The sequence below is a fragment of the Podarcis filfolensis genome (genome assembly GCF_964270895.1).
Source record: "Podarcis filfolensis genome assembly, chromosome: 3".
Taxonomy (NCBI): Eukaryota; Metazoa; Chordata; class Lepidosauria; order Squamata; family Lacertidae; genus Podarcis; species Podarcis filfolensis.
Genome location: NC_139606.1, coordinates 94,255,603 through 94,280,712, shown reverse-complemented (window position 1 = coordinate 94,280,712; position 25,110 = coordinate 94,255,603). Strand labels below are relative to the sequence as shown.

The following is a 25,110-nucleotide window of genomic DNA, read 5'->3' as shown; positions in this document are numbered from 1 at the left end:
ACTTTATCTCATATGCTACTGATTCAGAAATACCAACTTCCTTGTCACACCATGTTTAGAAATATGGTTGTCTTGAAAAAAAAATGATACGATGAATGTTTTGCAATAATGTGACATTTTGAAATAGCTCCACTGTTTTTTTCCCCTTTTGATGATTTTCCTTTTATGTACGGTACTTTCTAAAAAAATTTCAACAAATTTGAAACTGAAAAAAAGAAAAGGAAAAGGTTAGCGATTTAGACTAATGGATGACTTTTTTTTCTGGGATAAATCAAGAAAGGTACGCAGAGTGACTTTATTGTCAGATTGCATTGTATGCCCCAGGGTTTTACATTTCATTTCCACAGAGAACGCTGCAGATACTAACCATGGGAAAATAGTATGGTGGGTTAATGTCATGTTACAAACTATGCATGTTGTTTAATTAATATCACCAACTGAAATATTAAGTGGGCCTAGGCCTGAGTATTCTGTTGTGAAAGCTATTACTGCCGACATTGCTAGCGCTATTGGCACTGACTCTTCCTCAGGGCTTGCCCAAAATATTTTGCTTCTTGGGGCAGAGAATAAATGGTGCGCCTTCCCAAGTCAAAGTGCATAGTATCCAAAGCTGATCAAGTTATTTTGGCATATGAGGCAGAAAAGTCCACAAACACCTCTCCCCCTTCATGCAGTAATAATAATAATAAAATAATAAGAATTTACTTCCCTCTCGTGACACTTAAAATCATAGAATTGTAGAGTTGGTAATCTAGTCCAGTGGTAGAAGAGGCCACCTCACTCAGCCTTAGGGGTGAGGAGCCAATCACTGACTCTGCTGCCTACAGTTGATGAAAACTGGAATCCAACAACATCTAGACCAGTGTTTTCCAAACTTGGGTCTCCAGCTGTATTTGGGCTACAGTTCCCATCATCCCTGACCACTGGTGCTGCTAGCTTGAGATGATGGGAGTTGTAGTCCAAAAACAGCTGGAGACCCAAATTTGGAAAACCCTGATCTAGAGGACCACAGGTTTCCCACCCTGCTCTACCTAATGGTAGGGCCAGCCCTGTTAGAATTCCTTCTTTTCCTCCTGCTGATCACTACTGCCACTACAGTTACCAAAAAGAACAAAAGGAACAGAACAGTGTCACCATTCAGAAAACAGTAGGAATATATAATCAGCAACTTCTGTCCCCATGATCAGATCCAGTTGTTTAAATACTCAGCTGTGAGTGTGTAGCGCAATAGCCTTTAAACAAGATAAGCAGTACAGCTGCCAACATAAAGTAATCTTACGCTGAGGGAATGAATGGCGCAGTGGACTTCCTTTTTGTCATTTTGACTTGGATTTGAAGCCGGGCGTGGGCTTAGTTCCAGCTCAAAAAGCCATTCACTTCAAAGGCACCTAAATTGTCCCAAGGAGCTAATTCTGGCAGTCGGTTGTTATTGTCTGGCAAGTCATCCTAATAGCAAAAGCCGTCTGCTCTCTCCAATCAGTGCTTATTTTGGGGATCAGAAATGACTGGACCTTGTTTTATGCAGACGAGAGTGGCAGGAGCAGAGGTACACTCTGAGAGGAATGCTGACAGCTGTTTTTCTGCTCATATTTTATTCTGATTTCCTAATACGTTAATTATGATGGGATGTTCCTCTCATACCCTCAATAGAGCCCATGATTCTTATCAGGAACACAGAGCGGCTGACAAGTGTTGTTTTCATTGAGTACAGGATAAAGAGAAATGTGTATATTCTCTGGGTCTGTCACATTAATGGAATCTGGCACAACTCCCCTCCCGTCCCCTGAACATCTGTATTTTAAAAAGAAGAAGTTTCTAGCTCTCATGGTAAATATATTGTAAAGAATCGGAAGCCAAAGGGGTGCTAGTCTGTTTATTGAATGGACATTATTCTGCCTCTCTGGCTATCGCCCACGTAGCCCCTGTCCACCCCCCATCACTTGATATGCAAAACAGCACATTAAATACAAGACAATCTGGGAGGGTGTGATATAACATGAACATAGATAGCCCATACAGAATCAGAGCCAAAATTCAATATTTTGCTGGAGGGCAAGAGCCAGAAGTTCTAGTCTGAAGCACTGCCAAGTCTACGGACTGATTCAAAGCTGGAATTTTAATCACATTTGAGGCAAAAGAGCCAGGAAAGAGTTTTGGTTCCCTCCCTTAAGTGCTCACTGGTGTACTCAGGAATGTGACAGATCATTGGATCCTGATTTTTATTAAGCAATGTTAAAAAGAGAGAGTATGTGGATAGTGTAAATATTTACAAGATGTAACTGAAACTATATTGTTTGATAAATACAGACAATTAAAGATTCAAATTAAATCAACCGTAAGTAATTGATAACACTGAAACTGTTAGGTGACGAGGAACATTATTTTGGTTCATTCTACATTTTCTCTTCAATCTGCAATGTGTATGTGTCGGACTGTTATAATGAGTTGAATGTGTGTTTCCTTTTAAAAATAAACTGTATAATATATAACTGTATGATCTACATGTTAAACTAAGATACTGAAAAATTCAAAAGTGTGTGTGTGTGTGTGTGTGTGTGTGAGAGAGAGAGAGAGAGAGAGAGAGAGAGAGAGCGAGCTCAGTCGGCATAGCATGAGACCCCCAGGGTTTGAGCTCCACATTGGGCAAAAGATTCCTGCTTTCCAGGGGGTTGGACTAGATGACTCTCATGTTCCCTTCCATCTCTGTGATTCTATGATTCTATGGACAATTTATTCATGCAGTGTTTATACTATAGATCTCTTCAAACTGAATTGAAGTGAAAAACAAACCAGCCATGATATAAAATACACACGCCATTAAAAAACACCAACAGATTAGATTGCCCATCTTCTTCCCATGAACAAGGTGGAAACAGAATCCTGCCTTCCAGCTCCATCCACCCGGCATGCCTATTCCACCAGATGTTTACATGCAGTCATAATAAGTTTGAATAGAATGCCCATGTGAAAAATCCAACCTATGTAGGCTCATATTACACAGCCTTTGGGGCTTGTTGGAGTCAATCAACTGCACTTTTTAGACCTATGTACGTTTAACTTTTTATGCACGCATTCATGTGAGGATGTTCAGGTGCAGCCAGTAAGTGGTATGAGAAAGTGTAGTATTGTTACACTGTCACGCACTGGGAGATAATCAGGGAGAAAGTTCCATTCAGTCTGGGCTGCAGTCAATATAGCATGAAATGCTCCAATTTAATTTTTCCTTTTTGTTTTCTCTAGGACTTCTTAACGGTGCTACCATCGATTCCTCTGTTTGCAAAGTTTGGCCAAGCCTATTCCAGAGCCGGAGCAGTAGTATAATTTCTCTACCAACCCAGTCTATGAATTTTTAAACACTTGAAATAAAGGGGGTTTTTTGTTTTGAAAATGTGAAGCAAAGCAATTACTTATGATTGCCATGTACTACCTGCAGACAATCCTCATATACAACCTAGTTTGGGAATTCTGAAATAATGGTTCTAAGCAACCAGCAAGTTACATCATGCCATATTTTTTGTGTGAAGGACATCCATAGAGACAGATCTCCATCTTCAGAAATTCCTAACTATAGGTATTTCTAGTCTGTTTTCTCTGTTAGCAAGACTGCAGATCAAAGTAACTGGTGGAATAAGCTCAACAATCTGAAGAATTAGATCAATTTACTTACTCAGGTAAGAGATGTAGTCCTTTTTTCTGTGAGGAAAATAAATGAATAAAAAATGCTTACTCTGTTAATAATGCATTATCATCTCCCTGTGATTGAAATGATCAGTTGATAATGTGATGTAATACTCATATTGGCAAAGCACCATGAAGTGAATATATATGCACCCCAGTCCTAAATATACTTGCTAGTGAGTAAGTCCTTTTAATTTCATTGAAAATGTCAGTGCTACCAAGGGAAGCAGTCATGTTGTCCACCCGGCTCCTCACGTGGTTCTCAGTTCCTGATGTTACTCTTATAGTCTCTTGCACTCTTTCTCTTTCTCTATTGCTGATCCTTGTCTCTTTTTTATCATGGGTACAAAAGGCATTCGGGGTTTATGTCAGCAGTTTAGCGTCAATATAGAATTTTCTTGTTCCCCTGGTCTACTTCTTAGGTATTCCTAGTACAAAGAACTGGGATGAAGAGCCCTCACAGAAGTTGTCCACACACAGGCAAATTCTTAAATGCTAAGGTAGACTCAGCCATATTGTTTTACAAACTTCCACAGTTATCAGGCAACATCAGATAACATCAGCTCAGACACAAAGAACAGAGAAATCAAGCTCTCAGGGGCAGGTGCAACACATGCATCATTTTCTAAATGACAGCAGTACAAATCAAATATGTCAGGCATCTTTTTCCCAAGCATATTTGGCTGTCTTTTTGTACTTTTGAGTAGCTGATCAAATTCAAACTTTTGAAAGTTTTGTATTTATGTCCTGCAACGGGAAGCGAAGGTCCTTTAATTCTGGTAAGTGAGGGACACAACCCGAGCAAGTTAATTTTGCCAAATAAATCGGAGTGCTTTTGTTCTTTGTTCAGGGGGCTGAACAGAAGACACTCGCACAAAGGTGTTGATGAATAAGGGATGCCATAGTAATTTTTAGATGTGAGGGCTATCTCTTTGATTGCTCCAGCTTCAAGGTAGTTCATCTCTTCATGATAATTCACCCTGTGTTGTTACTTATCTTTCTACCACATTTTCCCATCAGTCCGATTAGAACTGGCAATGCCTTTATCAGATTAATCTTTCTTTCTTGGTTTCTTTTAAATATCTCTGACCCCAAGATAAACATAACCTATGCCAAGCAAGCCATCACTGAAGCTGCTGGAGTTTTCAGTTGCTGATGATACTCTGCATATATTAAGGTTAAAAAGAGTACTTCCAATTCACTCTAATCCACTCACTCATCTATTGTGTAGCCTTTATTCAATCTCTTTTCTTTTCTTCCTTCCAAACAGGGCAATTTTAATAATCCTTTCCATGTGCAAAAATATGCCTGCGATTTTTATGAGACAGACTTAGGAGATGACTACACTATACCCATTTTTCATTAATGTAATTTTGTAGGAAAGAGTGCACTTAAAAGCAATGGATATGGATGTTATTTATTTCAGAAATTCATGCCCATGTCTACCTCCAGGCATATCTTACTACAACTCCCGCTTTGCAAGTTGAAGGCTGGAATCCTTCCTCTAACTGCTCGGCTAGGAGTTGTTAAACCACAACTGAGGCAATTAAATAGCTTAAAAGAAGAAGAATGGAAAAGGGCCCTTAGTGTCACTTCCACTTCCTTCTGATTAAAGAGCAGTATTAGTTCTTAACTTGGCAATTCAGTTATTTATTTAAAATGCTTTTATTCTCTTATTCTGGTATTTGGCCCCCATCTCACTACTGATTATGCTACCAGGAGAACAACAGTGTCTGAATTTTGGAAACAGGTTCAGGGGAGAGAAAAAAAAGTCTTCCAATTTGGGGATTGTGGAATAGCTCAGTTTACCCAAATCAACCAGGGTAGGTTCACCCTAGACCAGTTTTAACTGTGAGCTGGACAAAATTATGATGGACATTATATTATGACTGACACCTGAGCAATAGAGGGGCTAGCCAAGTCATTGTCACAAGTACACAACATTTTAAAATGTCAGCAAAAGCATCTTTGGGGCACCATGGTATAAAACAAAACTACTCTTCCTGCCCATTATTCAACCTCTACCTTTCGTTATAATTATGGTTTATGGTGACAACTGATATATGAATCAATATATGGCACCATGGCAGTTTCAAGGTCCCATCGTTTACACATTTCCTGGTAATACGAGTCATGGCAAAATCGCATCCATTGCAGAACAGCCTTCTCTCATTCTAAGTAAATCAGAAACTTTGTGACCTTTTGAGTCTTTACCAAGATGCTGGCAAGGTAAGAAAATTTGCATAATGTGGATGCCTGCAAGGATATAAAATGTATTCTAGAACAACTCTCACAAGCTTGAAGAATCATTGTTGACACAATTCGTCCATCTGACAAACTGGACCCTAGTTTGCAAAAGCTTGCCTGGTGGCTTTTAAATGCTTGGACTACATTTCCCATCTGGCTGGGGCTGGTGTGACTTGTAGTCCAAAACACCTGGAGCACTAGACTGGCAAATGCTGCCTTATCCCTAAATAAATTTGCTAAACTTTAAAGTGCCATGGGAGTTTTTTAATGCATGAAAACTAAATCAGACAGTGGTCAATTTTGCCCAGTATTGTCACTCTGGCATGATTGCAGATAGTAATATTTCTAGCCCAGCTACCTGCAATACTAGGGCTTGAATCTGAGACCTTCTACACACACACACACACACACACACACACACAGACAAAATTTCTGCTTTCTAACAAAAAATTATGCCTTGGTGAAGAATAACAGACCAACCACTGGCACATTAAATTTTTGTGGCATCTTCACTCTGTATTCACCAGAGTTACAAACTAGTAGCCTAAACCTAGTTTCATCAGTGGGACAGCACAAGGCAACTTCTCCAACCCATTCACCGTAGAAAGGGGGAATTAAAGTGACCGCCCCAAGACAGAAGCCAGTAACTGCAGTGGAATCACCAAATACTGTACTTTTCCGTGTATAAGACTTTTTTTTTTTTTTTTGCTCTCGTGTTCAAAATCTGGGCTCATCTTATACACAGATAGTATCTCCTCCCATTTTCTTAAATTGGAGTCCTCCAAAATAGAGGGTGTCTTATACATGCGGCCAGTTTATAGATGGAAAAATATGGTATATGGATAAATGGAAGCTGTGGAAGACAATGTTTGGGCAATTTACCTTGGAGGTCCAAATGCATCCTTATGGGTCACATATATTACTCGATACCCTGCTCTGTTTTCCAGTCTGTGGCACAAAAAAGCAAGACTACCACCACATAAAAAAATAAAAAAATCCAACTTACAACACTCTCCCCTCCCCAAACCAAAGTAACTTCTTTTTTTTAAAAAAATGCACAATTTATTCCAATGATGATATAGACGGGTTGTTAAATTTCATTACTACCTCAGTATTCCAGAGCTCCTGATTATAAGGAAGCAATGTTGAATGCAAGTAAAGCAAATAAGTAAAGCAAAGTAAGTGTGTGTGTGTGTGTGTGTGTGTGTGTGTGGTCTTACCGAATGCTTAAAAAAAAGGATGCTGGATTTTATCAATGTAATAAAGGAGTAACTCTAGAGAGAGCCAATTTTATTTCATCTACTATATTGGTGAAATCCCTCTTCAGGCTTACCCCCGTGTAATACCACACAAGAATCTCAGAAACAGATGGAAGCTGTTTTACCCAGGAACTTATCCTAGTGAGGTGGAGAGGGCCAGATGGCCCAGCTCTCCAAATAAAATCTTTCAGAGTATTTAAAGTAAGTAAAGATTTTATTAATATTGATGGTTGGACATAGTGTAATACACAAGGAAGATTAATTAGAAACCCTAATTAAATGTAGCAGAGTGGAAGAAGCAAAGCACAGTTTGGCACAGAGCAACTTTTCTGTTCTCGCTCAGGCCAGGCAGCTGCATTGTGAGAACGCTCAAAAGAGTAGACCCGGGAAAGCAAAGGTGGACCCTTTAAGGTCACCTGGAGGATTCCAAGTGCATTCATTAACCCAGTTGTGTTGCTTTGGAATGTAAAAACCTACCTTCAGAATTCTAAGCTTTTTATCTGAACAAAACAAAACAAGCCATACGTTTCTATATGCATTCTAATATTTAGTTCAAAGTAAGCCATGATTGACTTTTGCCCACAAGAGAGCCCAACCCAGTCCCAGAGCAGTTGCTGCTGGTGAATTGGGGGTATTCCCAGACTACCTGTTTGTTCAGGGGTGTACAAGCCCACCCAGAACAGGCCTTCAACCTACAGTGGTACCTCGGGTTAATTCATTCTGGAGGTCTGTTCTTAACCTGAAACTGTTCTTAACCTGAGGTATCACTTTAGCTAATGGGGCCTCCCGCTGCTGCTGCACCAACGCCGCCCGATTTCTGTTCTCATCCTGAAGCAAAGTTTTTAACCTGAGGTACTATTTCTGTGTTAGCAGAGTCTGTAACCTGAAGCATCTGTAACCTGAATATAACAACAACAACAACAACAATAATTTATTATTTATACCCCGCACATCTGGCTGAGTTTCCCCAGCCACTCTGAGCAGCTCCCAATCGAGTGTTAAAAACAATACAGCATTAAATATTAAAAACTTCCCTAAACATGGCTGCCTTCAGATGTCTTTTAAAAATAAGATAGCTGCTTATTTCCTTGACATCTGATGGCAGGGCATTCCACAGGGCGGGCGCCACTACCGAGAAGGCCCTCTGTCTGGTTCCCTGTAACCTCACTTCTCGCAATGAGGGAACTGCCAGAAGGCCCTCGGTGCTGGATCTCAGCGTCTGTAACCCGAGGTACCACTGTACTGTAATTCTGTACTTGGGAACTACTGACCCATAACATCTCTGTCTTGTCAGGATTCAGCTTTAGTTTATTAGTAGCAATCTGGCAGGGAAGAGTGAAACCACTGTAATGCAGTGCTTTCAATTCCCAACCCTCTGAGTTGTTCCTTAAGAACACCATGGCACCAGGAACCAGTCCTACTATAGGCAGAATGAGGAAGTCACCTCAAACAGCAGATACTGGGAGGCAGCACTGGTCATTCCTCCTAAGCCCTTGGACTCTGTTGGTGATTAAAGCAGTGTGTGATAAACAGCCTGTGACACACCCCTGCCAATATATATATATGTATAGACCAGCCCTGTCAAAGGGCAAGATCACACACAATTCCAGGTTCAAAAGCTCAGGCAACAAAATGTATTGGACCACCCCTGTGGTGATCATGTAACTTGAAGCAGTTACCAGCTGAGTTCGTTGCACAAGGACTTTAGACACCAAAACGTCAGGCTTGCACTGATTAAGCATGAGCTAGAGGTGACTGCAGATACCTGTAACATTTGCATCAGCGCTTGTTTGAGTCAAGGTTCACCACAGGCGAAGATGTGAATGGCCTAAGCTAAATATATCTAGGAATCAACATAGTAACGGAAATTCATACAAGTCTAAAGATCGGCAAAATTCCCCACTTTGGCAGTTATAAAAACAATGTGCATGGGTGGCTGTGGATGACACTTGTAAGCGGAGTCCCAGTTAACCCCTTAGCATTCATCCACAAACACATCTTTCTTTGATTTTTACATGGTTTACCAATATTCTTTTCCTTAAGCTATGTACAGATTCACTAGGAAAGAGGCTCAGATGTAAAAGAAAGAGGCTCAAGTGTAAGCAGATGTCACAGCTATGCATGAATGCCCAATTGCACAGTTCCTCTTAGAGGTTTCGAATAGGGAGCTTGAGAGAATAATGGAAACCAAATGTTTGCCACACGTTTCTGGTAAAAGCGCCTCCCATATTTTGGGAGTTATGATATAATGCTCAAAGCATATGCTCAGATACAGAGGCTCTAGAGTGGCCACTTGCTTATCACCAAGAAAGAGGACTAATGTGCTATATTATACATATAGATGCAAATGTGGGCATTATTAGTACAATTTAACAGAAGTACATGTCATGTCAGTAGGGGGAAGGCAGTGACTAGCTAACCTATGTATCTGCTCAGTATGATGTTCAACAGCTAACTGTTGATGGGCAACTTTGACTGACCCCTAATCCCCATTCTTATGGTTCTTCATATTTAGACAGTGCCTCTGTAAAGTAGGATGCACCTTAAAAGGTCCTCTGATCAGTGCAAACCAACACTGTACCACAGAGAGAGGTGCCATTAAGAGGTGGCCTCTGTTTAAGGAGAAGCCTGGGTAGTTTCGTGTTGTGCTTGCTCTTATAAAGAAGTTGTGATTCAAGGACCCACCACCCGCTTGAGGATAAGAAAGACACATGGACACGGTATATTAGGTTAATGGGCTAAAAAAGGCCACAACTTTAGTGATTACAGAATGTGAGAGGTATTGGCTTAGGCATTGGATAAAACAACAGAGTGTGACTCCACCCCCTCGGGGAGGGGTGAGTCTATCAAGGGTTAACCACCAGTGGGAGGAGCCTGTTGATGCAAATACAACTGAAAGCTCCCCCTGATGTCACCGGGGGTTGTGCCATCCGACGAGAAGCAGCAGCACAATGGCTAAGAAACGCTGCCGGGCCATGTTTGAGCGGCTAAACCCCGCCCCAAGCCTCCAGCCGATTGGCTGGCCACCTGGGGGCGTGGCACGGCAGCCAGAGCAGTTGGGCAGGGGGTGGAACACCCCCTGCCAAAGCAGAAATGGCTCCGACTCACAATTCCTCCCCTCCCTGAGGAGGAGAGGCTTTATAGCATATTGCAGAGCAGGAGCAGTTGGCAAAGTGAAGTAGCTTTTTTTTTAACAGACAAATCTGGGGTGACTGGTCTAGGACACACACAAGAACCTTTGGCATCACAGTAGGTGACCAATGCAAGAAGTCAGATAATAATAATTTTGTAACAAACTGTGACAAAGTGGAGGGCCTGGGGAAAATTTCTTGGATCATGGCATCATGGGAGGGACCCATGGGAATGGTCAATAAACTTAAACACACAACACAAACATAGGAAGTTCTTGAGGGAGGGGACCCCAAAACGTTTTGGAAGGCGGGACCCTGGGCTGTTGGTTATGAACCATCAGGTTAGGGAAGGTGGCACTTGATAGGGTCAGATTTTGAGCCTTCTCAGTGATGGCTCTAGAATACCCTGCAAGTTGAGATTTAGCTGGCTCAAAATGTACATGGATATTAGAATGTTTTCATTTCAACAGGCTTTAGATCTGAAATTATGCTGCTGTTTTTAAACTAATTCTCATAAAATTGCATTGTTTTTAACTGGTATTGTTTTATCATTTTATAAGTCATTTTACATTTGGTTTTAAACAGATGCAAGGTGCTCTGTGAGCAGAATGGTGGGATATAAATCTATTCAATCATCATAATATTTTGCCCAAATATGGTTAAGTATATCTAACAGTGTTCCATGCATGTAAGCTACCTAACCAAAAATACACAGGTCATCATTTTCTCTGCAATTTTCATGGTAGCTTATCTTTACACATTTTATTATTAATTTTATGATGGCCATTAAAGACCTTCCAGCGCTTTCTAGATTGCCTGAGAAACAGTGAATATACTGCATATATGGTTTTTAATCATATAATTAAATGTAGACCCAACAGCTCTACTGTATTATTACATACATCACTACAATTAATATATTGTACATGCCCCACAGAGGGAGCTATTGAAATCACATATATTGCAGCAGGTGTATTATATTTTAATGCTTTAAAGCATTTTGCATAAGCACATATACTAGGTGTCTCAAATCACCATTTTCATAAATGATCCTAACCTGAAGCGTGATGGATATTTTGTTATCAGTGTCACTAAAAAAAAGAAATCATCACGATAAGCGGATGCTATGTCCTTCCTCCAAGACTGTGGGACAGCTACTCCACAAAAGCTAGACCTCAGTGTTAGCTACTACCGTTATTATTTTTATTTTTTTGCCCAGGCAAAAAAGTCCCTGGGCAAAAGTCCCTTCTTGGAAAGGAGACACAAACCTGTGTAAGCCAGTAATGTAGGGGTTCAGGAAGCCCTTGCTTCCTAGGAAACCATTGGCCCTCCAAATACTGCTGATCCACAACTCCCAGCATTTTTGTATTTGCATTGCTGGCTGTGTGGCTGATGGTTGGTTTGTTTCCTTTATATAACACTTCATGCCAGAATAGGCTTCCAAGTATAAAAAAATGAACTGTGTTACTATTAAAATATATGTAATTAAAACACACAATTTGGAGTCCAACAACCTATGCAGAGGCCATGTCTGAAAAGCCAGATCTGGAATCTGGAGGGAATACTGTATTCTACAGAAGACAAGGGCACCCCTCCTGACAGACAGCTCCTAAGGCCACTATTTCAAGCCCTACAGATTTCTTTGTTACACCCTCCTTCATCACCCCGCCCCACAACTACTGAACTCTCCTTTCTCGCTTCCACCGCTCCCTTCCCATCACTGGGCTGGTGTTTAGTAGACTTACCACACAGCTTGCCAGGCGGTAGGTGAGGTGGCAGGCCATAGTGGGCATTATAATGGGTCAGAGGGGCATGGGGCAGTGAAAAGGCAATAATGGGCCCAGTGAATATTATTACAGTGGTACCTCAGGTTACATACGCTTCAGGTTACAGACGCTTCAGGTTACAGACTCCATTAACCCAGAAATAGTACCTCGGGTTAAGAACTTTGCTTCAGGATGAGAACAGAAATTGTGCTCCAGCGGTGCGTTGGCAGCGGGAGGCCCCATTAGCTAAAGTAGTGCTTCAGGTTAAGAACAGTTTCAGCTTAAGAATGGACCTCCGGAATGAATTAAGTACTTAACCCGAGGTACCACTGTATTAGGCAGCCGCCACCTAAGTTTCCTCACAACTGGCCCCAACACTCCAGCAGATGGCGCTGCATAAGGGCCAGAGCCAATGACTATTGTGGGGGAATTTAAGCAGCAGAATTTGTATTTTGTTTTTTTTAAGGAGCCAACCAAGCCCTTTGCAGGAAGATTTACACAGTGGTGCATCTGACCAGGGGTTCAGGATTTCCCCAAGCATAACTAGTGCTGATGTTGGGTCTGGACCTGGCTTTACGATTCTGCGCACTTGGGGTTCACAGTGTACCTTCTCGTTCCCCATCTTCCTGACTTAGGTCTGTGTGAGTCCCTCCTTGCTATAGGCAAAAATGAACTGATGCCTTGGAAGGCGGAACTGTGTGTGTTTTACAATAAGCAAAGGCCTGTTTACCATAAGCAGCAGCTCTGTGTCTCATTTCCAACTCCTCAGTGGGATACACTAACCGGCACTTTGCCTGCTTAATTTCGGACTCTACTGCAAGTTTTTGAACTCTGATAGTTAAAAGCAACAGGAGTCTGGCTAGAAATTAGGTGGTTACTCAAGGATTCCAGTCCATTACCACATTTAAAGCAAAACGAAACAAAACCTCACCCTTCCTCTGAGGTGCTAAAGGCTGTGTATAAAGTTCAACCCCCCAAAAAAATGTTACGTTCCAACAATCCTGTGAGGTAGGTTAAGCTGAAAAATAGCAACCAAAGTTACCCACTGAACATAAGAAGACACTTTATACAGTCATAACATTAGTCCAGATCCTGAAGCTGAGGCTGAGGCTCCAATACTTTGGCCACCTCATGCGAAGAGAAGACTCCCTGGAAAAGACCCTGATGTTGGGAAAGATTGAGGGCACAAGGAGAAGGGGACGACAGAGGAAGAGATGGTTGGACAGTGTTCTCGAAGCTACCAGCATGAGTTTGACCAAACTGCGGGAGGCAGTGGAAGACAGGAGTGCCTGGCGTGCTCTGGTCCATGGGGTCATGAAGAGTCGGACACGACTAAACGACTAAACAACAACATTAGTCCATCTAGCCCATTATTGTCTACACTGACTGGCAGCTGCCCTTGACTTCATGGGGATTTGAGGCTGATTCTCCCTAGTCTTGGTCCGACACTAATTCCTGCCAGCCCCAGCCAGATGGGAATTGAAATCCAGCAATCTCCAGAGGCCACAAGAATCATAGAATTATAGAATCATAGAACCATAGAATCATAGAATCATAGAGTTGGAAGAGACCACAAGGGCCATCGAGTCCAACCCCCTGCCAAGCAGGAAACACCATCAGAGCACTCCTGACATATGGTTGTCAAGCCTCTGCTTAAAGACCTCCAAAGAAGGAGACTCCACCACACTCCCTGTTGCTCCCTGTTGTCACAAGGTCCCTGTTGCTGCTCTAACTTTTACCTCATCACTTCTCTGCTATGGCTGCCTTCTCCGCCTGTAAAACAAACAACTAAGAAATCCCAAGGTAATTTGTACCGCTTTGTACAAAGTTTTTGTTTCTGTTTTTTAAAAAGGAAAATAAGTACTGATGACTTAGCTCTTGTTATTTCAGAGCTAAGGTGGTGTGCTGTGATTAATGGTTTAATTTAATACGGCACAATGTAGCACTTTCTTCCAAAACACAGTTGAGTTATTGTAGGACTTTACATCAGAGAGCGGAAAAACAAAACTATGACTCAAGCCATGCTCTGAAGTGATTTAATAGTTTGCTGGAGTATTGCTCACATTGCAAAAGAATGGTGAATGAGTTCCTATAATCTATGACTTACTGGCTGTTTCTAAGTGTTTCTGGCTGTGTCAATAAATTGTTCACAGCTCTAATTGTGTTAATGAATTGAACATAATTAAACTTACAGCATGTCATGAGCTTCCTCTGGCAAACACAGTTGGTTTCTTAAGTGAGACTTCCAGTGGGGGTGGGGGTGGGGGAAAGCCCAGCCTTTGCCACCCCTGGTATTTAAAATGCCATAAACTTTCACTGGGAAAACCCATAGAAATTAAAGGGGGCAATACTAAATCTCTTTCGCGATTGCAGCAGGGAATAAAGTGGGGTGCATTCTAACATGCTGCATATGCAGATTGTGCTCTCACAAAAGCAATCAAGACATGGGAAATGCGGGGAAGGGCCATAGCTCAGTGGTAGAGGATCCGCTTTGCAAGCAGAAGGTTCCAGGTTCAATCCCCAACATCTCCAGGTAGGGCTGGGAATGTCCCCAGCCTGAAATCCTGGACAGCTGCTGACCTGACTTTGGTGTGAAGCAGCTTCCTATGTTCTTATCTGGTATCTTCGAGTTCAGAGACAATCTGAGATGTGAGGAGGAATTTGAAGGGGAAAGCCTAAGAGGCAGCTACAGAAGACAGCCAGTGGGGTATAGAGCAGCCTTTCCCCAACCTGGTGCCCTCCAGGTATTTTGGACCACAGCTGCAGCTAGCACAGCTGGAACACTTTCCCAGGATCCCTGCATGGTGCCACCCTCCTCACTCCCTTCAAATTTCCCTTCAAAAACCTTTGCGTCAACCCCTTTACTTCCATGCTCTAAATACAGTGGTACCTCGGGTTAAGAACTTAATTCGTTCTGGAGGTCTGTTCTTAACCTGAAACTGTTCTTAACCGGAAGCACCACTTTAGCTAATGGGGCCTCCTGCTGCCGCTGCGCCACTGCTGCACGATTTCTGTTCTCATCCTGAAGCAAAGTTCTTAACCTGAGGTAATATATGAAGCGTAATGTAACCTGAAGCATATGTAACCCGAGGTACCACTGTAGCAACATTTGGCTTGACACAGCACACTGTACATCCTGTTCCTGTTTTTGCTGCCTTCCCTTGGGAAAGTGAAATTTGTAAAAGTTTGGGATTTTAGAAGTCAGGTTCAAATCCTAAAGGCTTGCCAGTGTTTGAAATTTGTGTGGAATTTGTGTTCCTTCCAAATGTACTAAACGTAGCTTAGGAATCACACAGCAGTGAAACTCCAAGAGCACCACAATCTTGAAACTTTGTGAGGCACTTTTGATGTGCTGGCCAACACCCAAAACTCTGATGCAGACACCCACTCCACATATGTACTGGTGATCTCAGTGTGATAGATTGCAGTGGCCATGTGGCAAATTGCATTTATCATGCAATTTTGGCTGTCTCCTTTGCCCTCTGCCCACTAATTTATCACCACTGGGAGTACTTCTAAGATTCACAACATCTGAGCACCATCAATGAAACACCATTACCTTTAAATCCAACTGCCAGCATACATAAAGCAGTTTTTGCTAATTGTAGCAAACCCTGGAGACACCACCACCCATTTCTTAATACACTCCATGCGATTTTTAATTGCACATATTGCCAAAACATTAAAGCAACATAACGACTGGTTTTTTAAAAACCCCAAAACTGATCTGATTGCACGAGAATAATCAGCTGAGATTTCTCCATTCAGTGTATGCTGACAAATGATAAAAATGTATATTGACAAATAAACACTAAGATGTATCAATTCAAACTGTAAGAAAATATGAAGTATTCAAATGGTAATTCAAACAGATGCATGGATTAGCAGTTGAAATAGAGTTACAGCCCAGGCCTATGTGTGTTTACTCAGAAGAAAGCCTCATATTTATTATTCTGTTGGATTTCCTCCAAAGTTTAAGATTGTAGCCTTTGGACAATAACGAGGCCTAAATGGGGCGCAGTCCAACATTTCCCCATCAAAAAATTATGTGCATTGTTGTTAGTTAAGGATTGCTGGGAATCATAACTTTATGAGGCATGAACCACAATACCTAGAATTATTATTTTTTGGAGGGGGTGTGCTTTTAAAGGTAGTGTGCATGGAACCACATAAACTGAATCAGAGCACTGGTCAACCTGAAATCTACATACAGTATTGAGATCCTGAAGCAAGCCTTCACAGATTAGCTAACAGAGCTACCCATATGCTGAAACAAACCACTTTCTGCTACACTTCCCATTGTCTGATATTGTTGCCACTTAGAGCAATTTGGAAGCATCTGAGATCCCTCCACTGTGCCCAGTGGCTCCTCTCCAGAGAAAGACATGTTATGAGTGCACTGTGCATACAGAATATATAGCACATGCCTGATGATCGGGTGTGGTGCACTTGTTTTATTCAACATATCCAAATATTTAGTAGTCATTGCCATCTATGGAAAATATTTAGCGTCTAGTATAAGCATCTGTGGGATGGCAGAAAGTGAGGAGGAATTACAGAACCTTTTATTGAGGGTGAAAGAGGAGAGCGCAAAATATGGTCTGAAGCTCAACATCAAAAAAACAAAGATCATGGCCACTGGTCCCATCACCTCCTGGCAAATAGAAGCTACTGCGGGAGGCAGTGGAGGACAGAAGTGCCTGGCGTGCACTGGCTGGCAGCAGCTCTCCAGGATTTGAGGCACCTCTCTTGCAGTCCTGCCTGGAGATTCTGGGGGTTGAATGTGAGACCTTGGGCCTGCAAGGCAGATGCTCCACCACTGAGCTACGGATGGGATCCTAACCCTTTTACACCATTCTTGGAAAGAGAGCTGCGGTCATGGAAAGAGTTCTTCAGTAAGATGAAGGCAGGACCCCTTCCAAAAGTACAACCCCCATGAGCCGGCAAGCTTTCCATTCACTAAACAAAAAGTTACTGTCTGAAGCACAGTCAGTGAATGAGCAGGAACACTAAGGGCAGATGCAGTTCCCAGCCTACTGTTTCACACACTGCAGTTGCTGAGGCATATTTTGGATTATCATTAACCGACTACAGGACAACTATGCTGTCTAGCTTTGTTGTTGTTTAGTTGTTTAGTCATGTCCGACTCTTCGTGACCCCATGGACCAGAGCACGCCAGGCACTCCTGTCTTCCACTGCCTCCCGCAGTTTGGTCAAACTCATGCTGGTGGCTTCAAGAACACTATCCAACCATCTCGTCCTCTGTCGTCCCCTTCTCCTTGTGCCCTCCATCTTTCCCAGCATCAGGGTCTTTTCCAGGGAGTCTTCTCTTCTCATGAGGTGGCCAAAGTATTGGAGCCTCAGCTTTCACAATATCTTTAAGCATGTACACAGGCACATACCCTCCTGGCTTTTAAATCGGTGGAAGGCAAACAACTGCAGAGTAAATGTATGCAACATTAGAAAGTATTGCAGAGCCCTTAGCGGTGAATCCTAGTGTATGTCGTGAGGGCAGGATTGGGGCAGTGATCTTTGGAATGAGAACCAGAGCGTTCCAAACATGCCCCTGTTTTCAGCTGTGTAATGTTGGAAGGCAAGTACATGGCCCCCAGGGTCCGTGATAAATTTTAATCATCCTTTGGCAAAGGCAGAATAGCGCTGCGCAGCAGGAAATATTGTTTTCTGTTCATTTGGTTGGCAATCCTGTTCTCACCCCCCCCCCATCGTTTTCTTCTTCTCCTCACAGTGCCGACATCTAAAGAAAGTTACAACGCTGTAAACTGGGCCAAAAGACCTCTGAGCATTCAGCGAGGCTGGGAGGATTAGAACACAAATGTCTCACTGAGAGGAGATTGGATAGCAAAACAGTCCAGTTTGTCTGGGAGGCCAAGGGAAATAATACAAATTAGACAAGTAATCAATAGCATTCAGACTTCTAAGTGAATGCCACAGAACAGAAACCTCAAGTTCGTTTAAATTGTGTCTCTGGAAAGTTTCCCTCTGCTGCAAACTATAATAACACTTGTTACAGTTTTGTTAAGTGATATTCCCATTTTGATGGAGATTGTTTATCCAAACAAGGGAGAGAAAGCAGCTGTGTTAATTCTTCTTCCAAGCAGGCTTTTTATGCATGAAGTAGCTTATTATGAAAGAATTGAGAAATTTCAAGATTCAATATTTCATTGTGAGACTGATTAATTACACTTCATTAAACTAAAGATTAAAAGGAGTAAAAGGCATATAGCTGTAGCTAAACAGCAAATGAAGGATGGATAGGATAATCATTAATTGTTTAGTGGAATTGTTTAGGGTCATCTGGCGGAATATAACAAGAGCTAATGTAATGAAAAGCAACAAAGGGGAATTTAGGCCAAATGTGTTAGACAAAATTTCCTAAAGGACAAGGTCTCCTGCTGTTCCAGAGAAGTCTCTGTGGAAGGGTGTCTTTTGAATTTTTTTTTTTAATGTTAGATTAGGCCAGGGAAGGGAAATTTGCTCAGCACCGAGGTTCCCCCTGATATAATTTCGTAGTCAAGAGCACCTTGGGTAATGGGTCTTTAGACAAGCCGCACACACAGATCCTGTGTCTTTGTATGGAAGAGAACACGACAACACATATTGAAACACTCTCAGCACTACCTTGAAAGTTAAAGTAAAATAATTCAAATTTTTAAAAGAACTAACTAATGAATTTGAATTCCTAGAGCCAAACTAGCCATTAGAAACCATGCTTATGTTTGGTTCTTTAAAAATGCGTAGCAGGCAAGGTTGAGTGGTCCAACCATAGTGTATGGAGTGGGGAACTTTAAACCTTTTTTTCCTAGCATGTTTCAAACTAAAATTGTCTCCTTTTAGCCCAAGAAGCGAACCCTCCAATGGGAGCTTCCCTTCCTGGGTGACCCCTGCTTTTTTATATTTGGTTTGGCCATTTTGGGATCTAACATGTTTGCTGGAGACTCAGGTGACCTCCATGGCTAAGCATGCCTAATTTGGGTAATGTCTGCTTCACCAGTTACTGCTCCTTTTGGACAGAGATGACTTATTTCATATTGAATTATTGCATATCTGAAGCCAGGGTTTCCATCTCTTGAAATAAGAAATTATGTATCCAGGCAAGGCCTGGGGATGAAGCCAGAGAACAGACTCCAGCAGTGTGTGTTGGAGGTAAGCAGCCTAGCAATTCTGGGAGCTTCTAGGGCAGGTGCAGCCAATGCAATACCATCTACATGTTGTTGGACTACAACTCCCATCATCCCTTTCCATTGTTCACACTGGCTGGGACTGATGGGACTTGTAATTCAGCAAGTATCTGGTGGGCAACCATGTCGGCTACTCTTTGTTTTAGGGTATAACCCAATGCATTTGGGGTGATGGGGGAGTCCAGTTTAAAAGCTGCCTGTTCAGTTGCTTTCAGAACTGCTATTCTAGTTGCTTTCACCTGCACTTCCTGGGGATTGAACAATGGAATTTCTGCATGCGTGTAATCTTACAGAGGAACATAGGAAGCTGCCTTATAGGCATGGCCAAACTTGGCCCTCCAGCTGTTTTGGGACTACAACTCCCATCATCCCTAGCTAACAGGGCCAGTGGTCAGGGATGATGGGAATTGTAGTCCCAAAACAGCTGGAGGGCCAAGTTTGGCCATGCCTGACATTGGTCCAACTAGCTCGGTGTTACCTTATACTGATTGGCAGCAACACTCCAGGGTTTCAGACAGGACTTTTCCAGCACTATTTGGGGATTGAACCTGGAATCTTCTGCATGCAAATTAGATACTTAGCTATAGTCTAAGGTTACCAGACATCCCCATTTCCTGGGGACAGTCCCCGGATTTACAAATCAGTCCCCTGACAAAATCCTATCATTCCTACTGAAGTTGAAAAGTGTCCCCGGATTCATTGAAAAAATCTGGTAACCTTACTATAGTCCTTCCATTGAGATGTTGTTCCCCCACCCCATATCTCTGCACATGTATTTGCAACCATGAGATCTAAAGGTTTATCAGCTGCAAGGAATTTCAGGATTTTAACAATATCATTTTCTTTTAGTACGATGTTTTGTGACCCCTGCTTTAAAGGAATGCAGCACGTATTAGAAATGAAACTTGTTAACATACTCTCATCAGCCATGCTCTTACTATGGCATGGAGGAACAAAGCCTACAACTAGAAATTATAATAATAAATTGATAGGATCTTGCCCCTTCAATGTTTACTTTGATTCCTGTGCAAATTTGCCGGTATGAAAAAATTAGATCTTTATGGGTTTTTTTAAAAAAACAAAAAAACAGGGGGGAAAGCACATTGAGACTTTTTTTTTTGGAATTAAAATATTTCTTCTGATGAAAGGGATTAGTTGAAGTTTGCTCACTTGGTGTAATTAGTGCATATGGTCCAGCTGTGAAGAAGTAGCTGAGGACTTCTAACTTATTATTAATTAGGCTCATTAAAATGCAAGTAAGAGAACGATGCCTAGGTAAACAATACCTTATGTCATAAAGTCATTACTTGACAAAAGCTAGTCTTGCTAACAGAAGCTATTCCTGATATTTTGTGGGATTTTTTTTGTTAATTATTATTTTTTAAAAAAATAATAATGGAAAAGGCTCTGTGGGTGCTAGTTAGCTACTCCTGACTGACATCAAGGACAGGCGGCACAAAGCTTGAAAGAGCCAGCACTATGGTGCTGATATTTCTTTTCAAATCATTTCATAATATGTCTGGGTGAGGTCAGAGGTTGACAGGCAAATGACAGGCCTTCTTCAATTGCTGTGGTGTCACAGCGGGTGTGTGTCAAGGAAATTTTTCCTGGGCCCCTCTGTGACTTTTTTTTTTTTAATGTTCACATTTCTTTCCCTTGTCTTGTGTAAAATGGACCAGGATTGGCAGATTTGTAATTAAAACCTCAACAGGGGAAGTTTAGAGACCAAACCTAGGTTAGGAAATAGCAGGAAGCGCTGTTCATAATTATAAGGGCCTTACACACTGAACAGATAATGGAACGCTTTATGAATAGGCGCTGATTTCAGAAGAGGACTCTGCGATAACAAGGACTTTTCATTGTTAATGAGTGATGCCAAGTTTCCTATAAGTCGAACAGATCCTAAATTACAACATCACAAATGAAGTGTTCTAATCAAGTCCTAAAATCCCAACAAATAAGACAGCCCACTGTAGGATCCCTCTCCCCCCCGTATTTTTTTTTATAAGTGTTGTCCTTTCTTTAAAGTCTATGCACGCTCACTTATAAATCACTCTAGTGATGCAGCCTCCAGTATAAATGGATCAAAAGATGCTATTGACAGATGCTGAAATGAGTGTCTACCTTTAACACAGGGTCAATTGATAAGTGTCTGACCTAGACTTTTGACTGACACGAAGTGCTGCCAAGCAGGTCTCTTTGTTGCGACTGATAGTTAAACAGAGGTGCCATTGCTTTTTTAAAAAAACAAAAACAAAAAACCCACTCGGTTGTATGTTTTGAAACAATAATTTGAGGTGGAAGAGGGGGGCAAAAAGGCAACGTAAGAAACATTGAGCTAAGAAATAGTACGGTTTGGGGATTTGCAAAATGAGCGTTGGATTCAATAAAGCTTTCCCAGTGTCAGTTTATCTCTATCATTCCTTTTAATCATCCATCTGAAAGTGGATATAGGAAATTCTTTATCATTGATGTTTAAAACTCCTATGGGAAATGAGCAATGGACTGAAGAGCTACTACCAGAGCCACAAACAGCTACACTGTTGAAAAAGGCAATTTCATTGGAAGTATCTAGAGCCCAGAACTGGGTATTAACCAACATGCAGAGGTGGCCCCCATGGGCATCTGTGAGGGGCGGGGAGGGGGGAGGAGGCAGTGTTCCAGATGCTTTGCAAACACTATCTTGGTAGCCAAGATAATCCCACAAATTAACTGGTAATTGTTGTAGCAATGAGTTCATATACAGTGGTACCTCGGGTTAAGAACTTAATTCGTTCCGGAGGTCCATTCTTAACCTGAAACTGTTCTTAACCTGAGGTACCACTTTAGCTAATGGGGCCTCCCGCTGCCGCTGCGCCACTGGTGCACGATTTCTGTTCTCATCCTGAAGCAAAGAGAGCCAGTGTGGTGTAGTGGTTAAGAGCGGTGGACTCGTAATCTGGTGAACCGGGTTCGCTTTCCCACTCCTCCACATGCAGCTGCTGGGTGACCTTGGGCTAGTCACACTTCTCTGAAGTCTCTCAGCCCCACTCACCTCACAGAGTGTTTGTTGTGGGGGAGGAAGGGAAAGGAGATTATTAGCTGCTTTGAGACTCCTTAGGGTAGTGATAAAGCGGGATATCAAACCCAAACTCCTCTTCTTCTTCTTAACCTGAGGTACTATTTCTGGGTTAGCGGAGTCTGTAACCTGAAGCATCTGTAACCTGAAGCATCTGTAACCCAAGATATCACTGTATGTTATATTCACACACTTTGATATAAGCTAATCGGCTTGCTTTGTTGTTATCCTTATATGTGTTCTTGGGGTGCTGGGCTCTGAGCCCAGAGAAAAGAAGCTATCTATAAGTTTTGGGTGTTTGCCACCTATGCCCTCATCTGGTCAGGTGAATTGGCATATACTGCTTTGTGTATAAAGAATGTATAAACATTTGCTTGGAGGCAGACAAGCTATCACTCTGCTGCAGTGTCCGTTCCGCATCTGTAAAGCCTGGCCTGGGAGACAGGGCAGGCTGCTTTGCTGTAAGTCTACACCTTCTCTGGAAAAGCACTGATGTTTTTGACATGCTTCTTTGGTATCCCTGCATCCAACCACTCCCACAAGCCCTTCTTTGGGTCTGCAGTTCAGAACAGGGGGGCAGTTGTCCCTCCTGGGTGAACCATAATCCCAACTTTTTATTTGTTTCTAAGAGTACATTTCTATCATTTGTAGAACCCAATCTATGAGGTAAAATGTACAAGTACTATTTTTCTGATTTGTTCTGTGAGAAATTCGCCTGCTTCCGCCTTTCTGTGGTTTTGGCCAATGAATGAAATCATAGCAATGACTGACATTCAGGAAAGCCAATTAGACAATGTTAAGACTAGAGTGAAACACACATTATCCCTACTTTTTTTTTTTTTAAAGAGAAAAGCTTTTTCTGCTGGTCTTCCCTGGTGGAGAAGTGACTGCTGTCCCACAGAAAACAACTTAGGTATCTAGGAGGATAATGTGCTCCAGAGCTCAGGAAGATCAAGGTTCCCCTGGTACAGGAAGCACTTTTATACTCTTCCCTCCCTGGAAGAAGTTAATGGCCAGACCATGTTGGCAGAGTCAGCCTATCATTGAGAAGCCAGCTTCTGCAGTTTGGTGGTTCACCCTTCCAGGGGAGCAACACATGGATCCAGCAGCTCCTGATGGATCTCTCACACTGCAGGCAGAGGTTCAAGCAGACATCATAAACCTCCACACTCCTGCTATAGTTTTTTTGCATATGCTGACAGTGGAAGCATCCATGAACTTTGCAGCACCCGCATGTCAAGTTGTGACATGCATTATACCTGTGGTGCTGAGGAGATCTTGTTGGCAGCCTGACTCAACAGCCTCATTCATTTTATATGGACAAAGCCCCTATTTTCAAGCCCCAGTGTCCTCAACGGAGCACAAAAGAAATTTGTATTTAAAGCACAGCTTCTATGATCACTGATAATGAAAACCCACCAAGGCAACCACAAAAGATGAATAAAATAAGTAAAACAGCTACAGATTTTTTTTTTAAAAAAGTCATTTAGCCATCCCAAAGGCTTCATCAGGCAAACTGTAGACAGGGCTATAGTATTGGCTTGATAGGTACAGTTCAGTCTGAATCCAATGGAAAACCCCACTAGCAAGTTTTGCTGCTCAAGGCCAGCTGTCCATTAACAACAACAACAATAACAACTAGTTGCTTGTTACCAAGGTTTCCAAGCGAGGAACATTTTAAAACATAAATACTGTACCATTACAATTCATCTAAAACATTAACCTCCTCACACAAACACCAGCAATACATATGCACACAGATACATGGGGAGGAGGGAGTTAAGACAGAAGCCCAAATACCATAATAGCCAGAGGAAGCTTTGGCAGCACAGCGATGGCAGAATATAATCAGCTCTGTCCATCAAAAGCCCTGGGGAAATGGCAAGGTAAGCTCCTGTGCATTAACTGTACTCCTGTAAAGCTCCCATTTCTTTCAGTGGCCCTTGTGTAGAACACCTCCAGTTGGATGCTGCCCCAAGTCTCTTAGCTGAAGCGGTTTGCAGAGTGCGCCACAAAAGCAAAGGGAAGAAAAAACCCCAGCTGTTATTTCAGGTTAAAATAGTTTGCGGTGGAAAATTTGGATTTACGAGACATAAACCGTACGAATTTATCAGCAGAAAGAGAAAGCGAAGCATGTGTTTATCCCTCCACACCGAGGAAATAAAATATACAGCACAGCAATCGGAGATCTGTGTTGCTGCATAACAAATTCGTTAATGTCTTCTCCCTTGACTAGGAGTAAAAATGGTGAACATTATGTACCACAGGAGGGAGATACTGGAATCTGGCTAGGAAACCTCATTAGAGACTAATGTAGCAGTTGGTCACCTACAAATTATGGTAAATTGCTGTGTAGAATTATGAGACTGGGGTTATCAGCTGGTGCTTGAGTATTACCTACTAGTAGTCAAAGGGCTCATGCATTCTGTCTTTTCGACTGCCATGGGCTTCGGGTTTCAAAAAACAACCACCCAAACCTGACTTCTAATAGCATTGTCTTTGTGCGGACCTATAAAAGTTCCTTGTTTTTCCACTAGCGTGTGTTTACACTGCTGTTAAACTTCTTGGCAGTTAAAAGGTTCTTGCATCTCACTCCTCACAGTACAGAAATCCTATGTATGCTACCTTAGATGCTTAATACCACGGGCAGCTTCCAAACGCCTCAGTGACCTTCCCCTTCCCCTCCCTTCCCATCACATGCTGACACATCCAGCCTAAATTTGCGTCTTGCATCACCTCAGGATACTCATGGCTAATTTCATTATTTTGGAG

The 25,110-nt window shown here is 42.1% G+C and overlaps 1 protein-coding gene across 1 annotated transcript in view; it reads left to right on the top strand.

Moving 5' to 3' along the window:
* The window catches only part of SPATA17 (spermatogenesis associated 17), a gene marked incomplete at both ends in the record, with an annotated part of 76,004 nt that extends 72,266 nt beyond the window's left edge, over positions 1-3,738 (top strand). Inside the window, one exon of the mRNA XM_083605350.1 lies at positions 3,241-3,738. Coding sequence (XP_083461476.1) covers positions 3,241-3,321 — 81 coding nt within the window. The remainder of the gene's footprint in view (positions 1-3,240) is intronic.
* Positions 3,739-25,110: the final 21,372 nt, after the last annotated feature.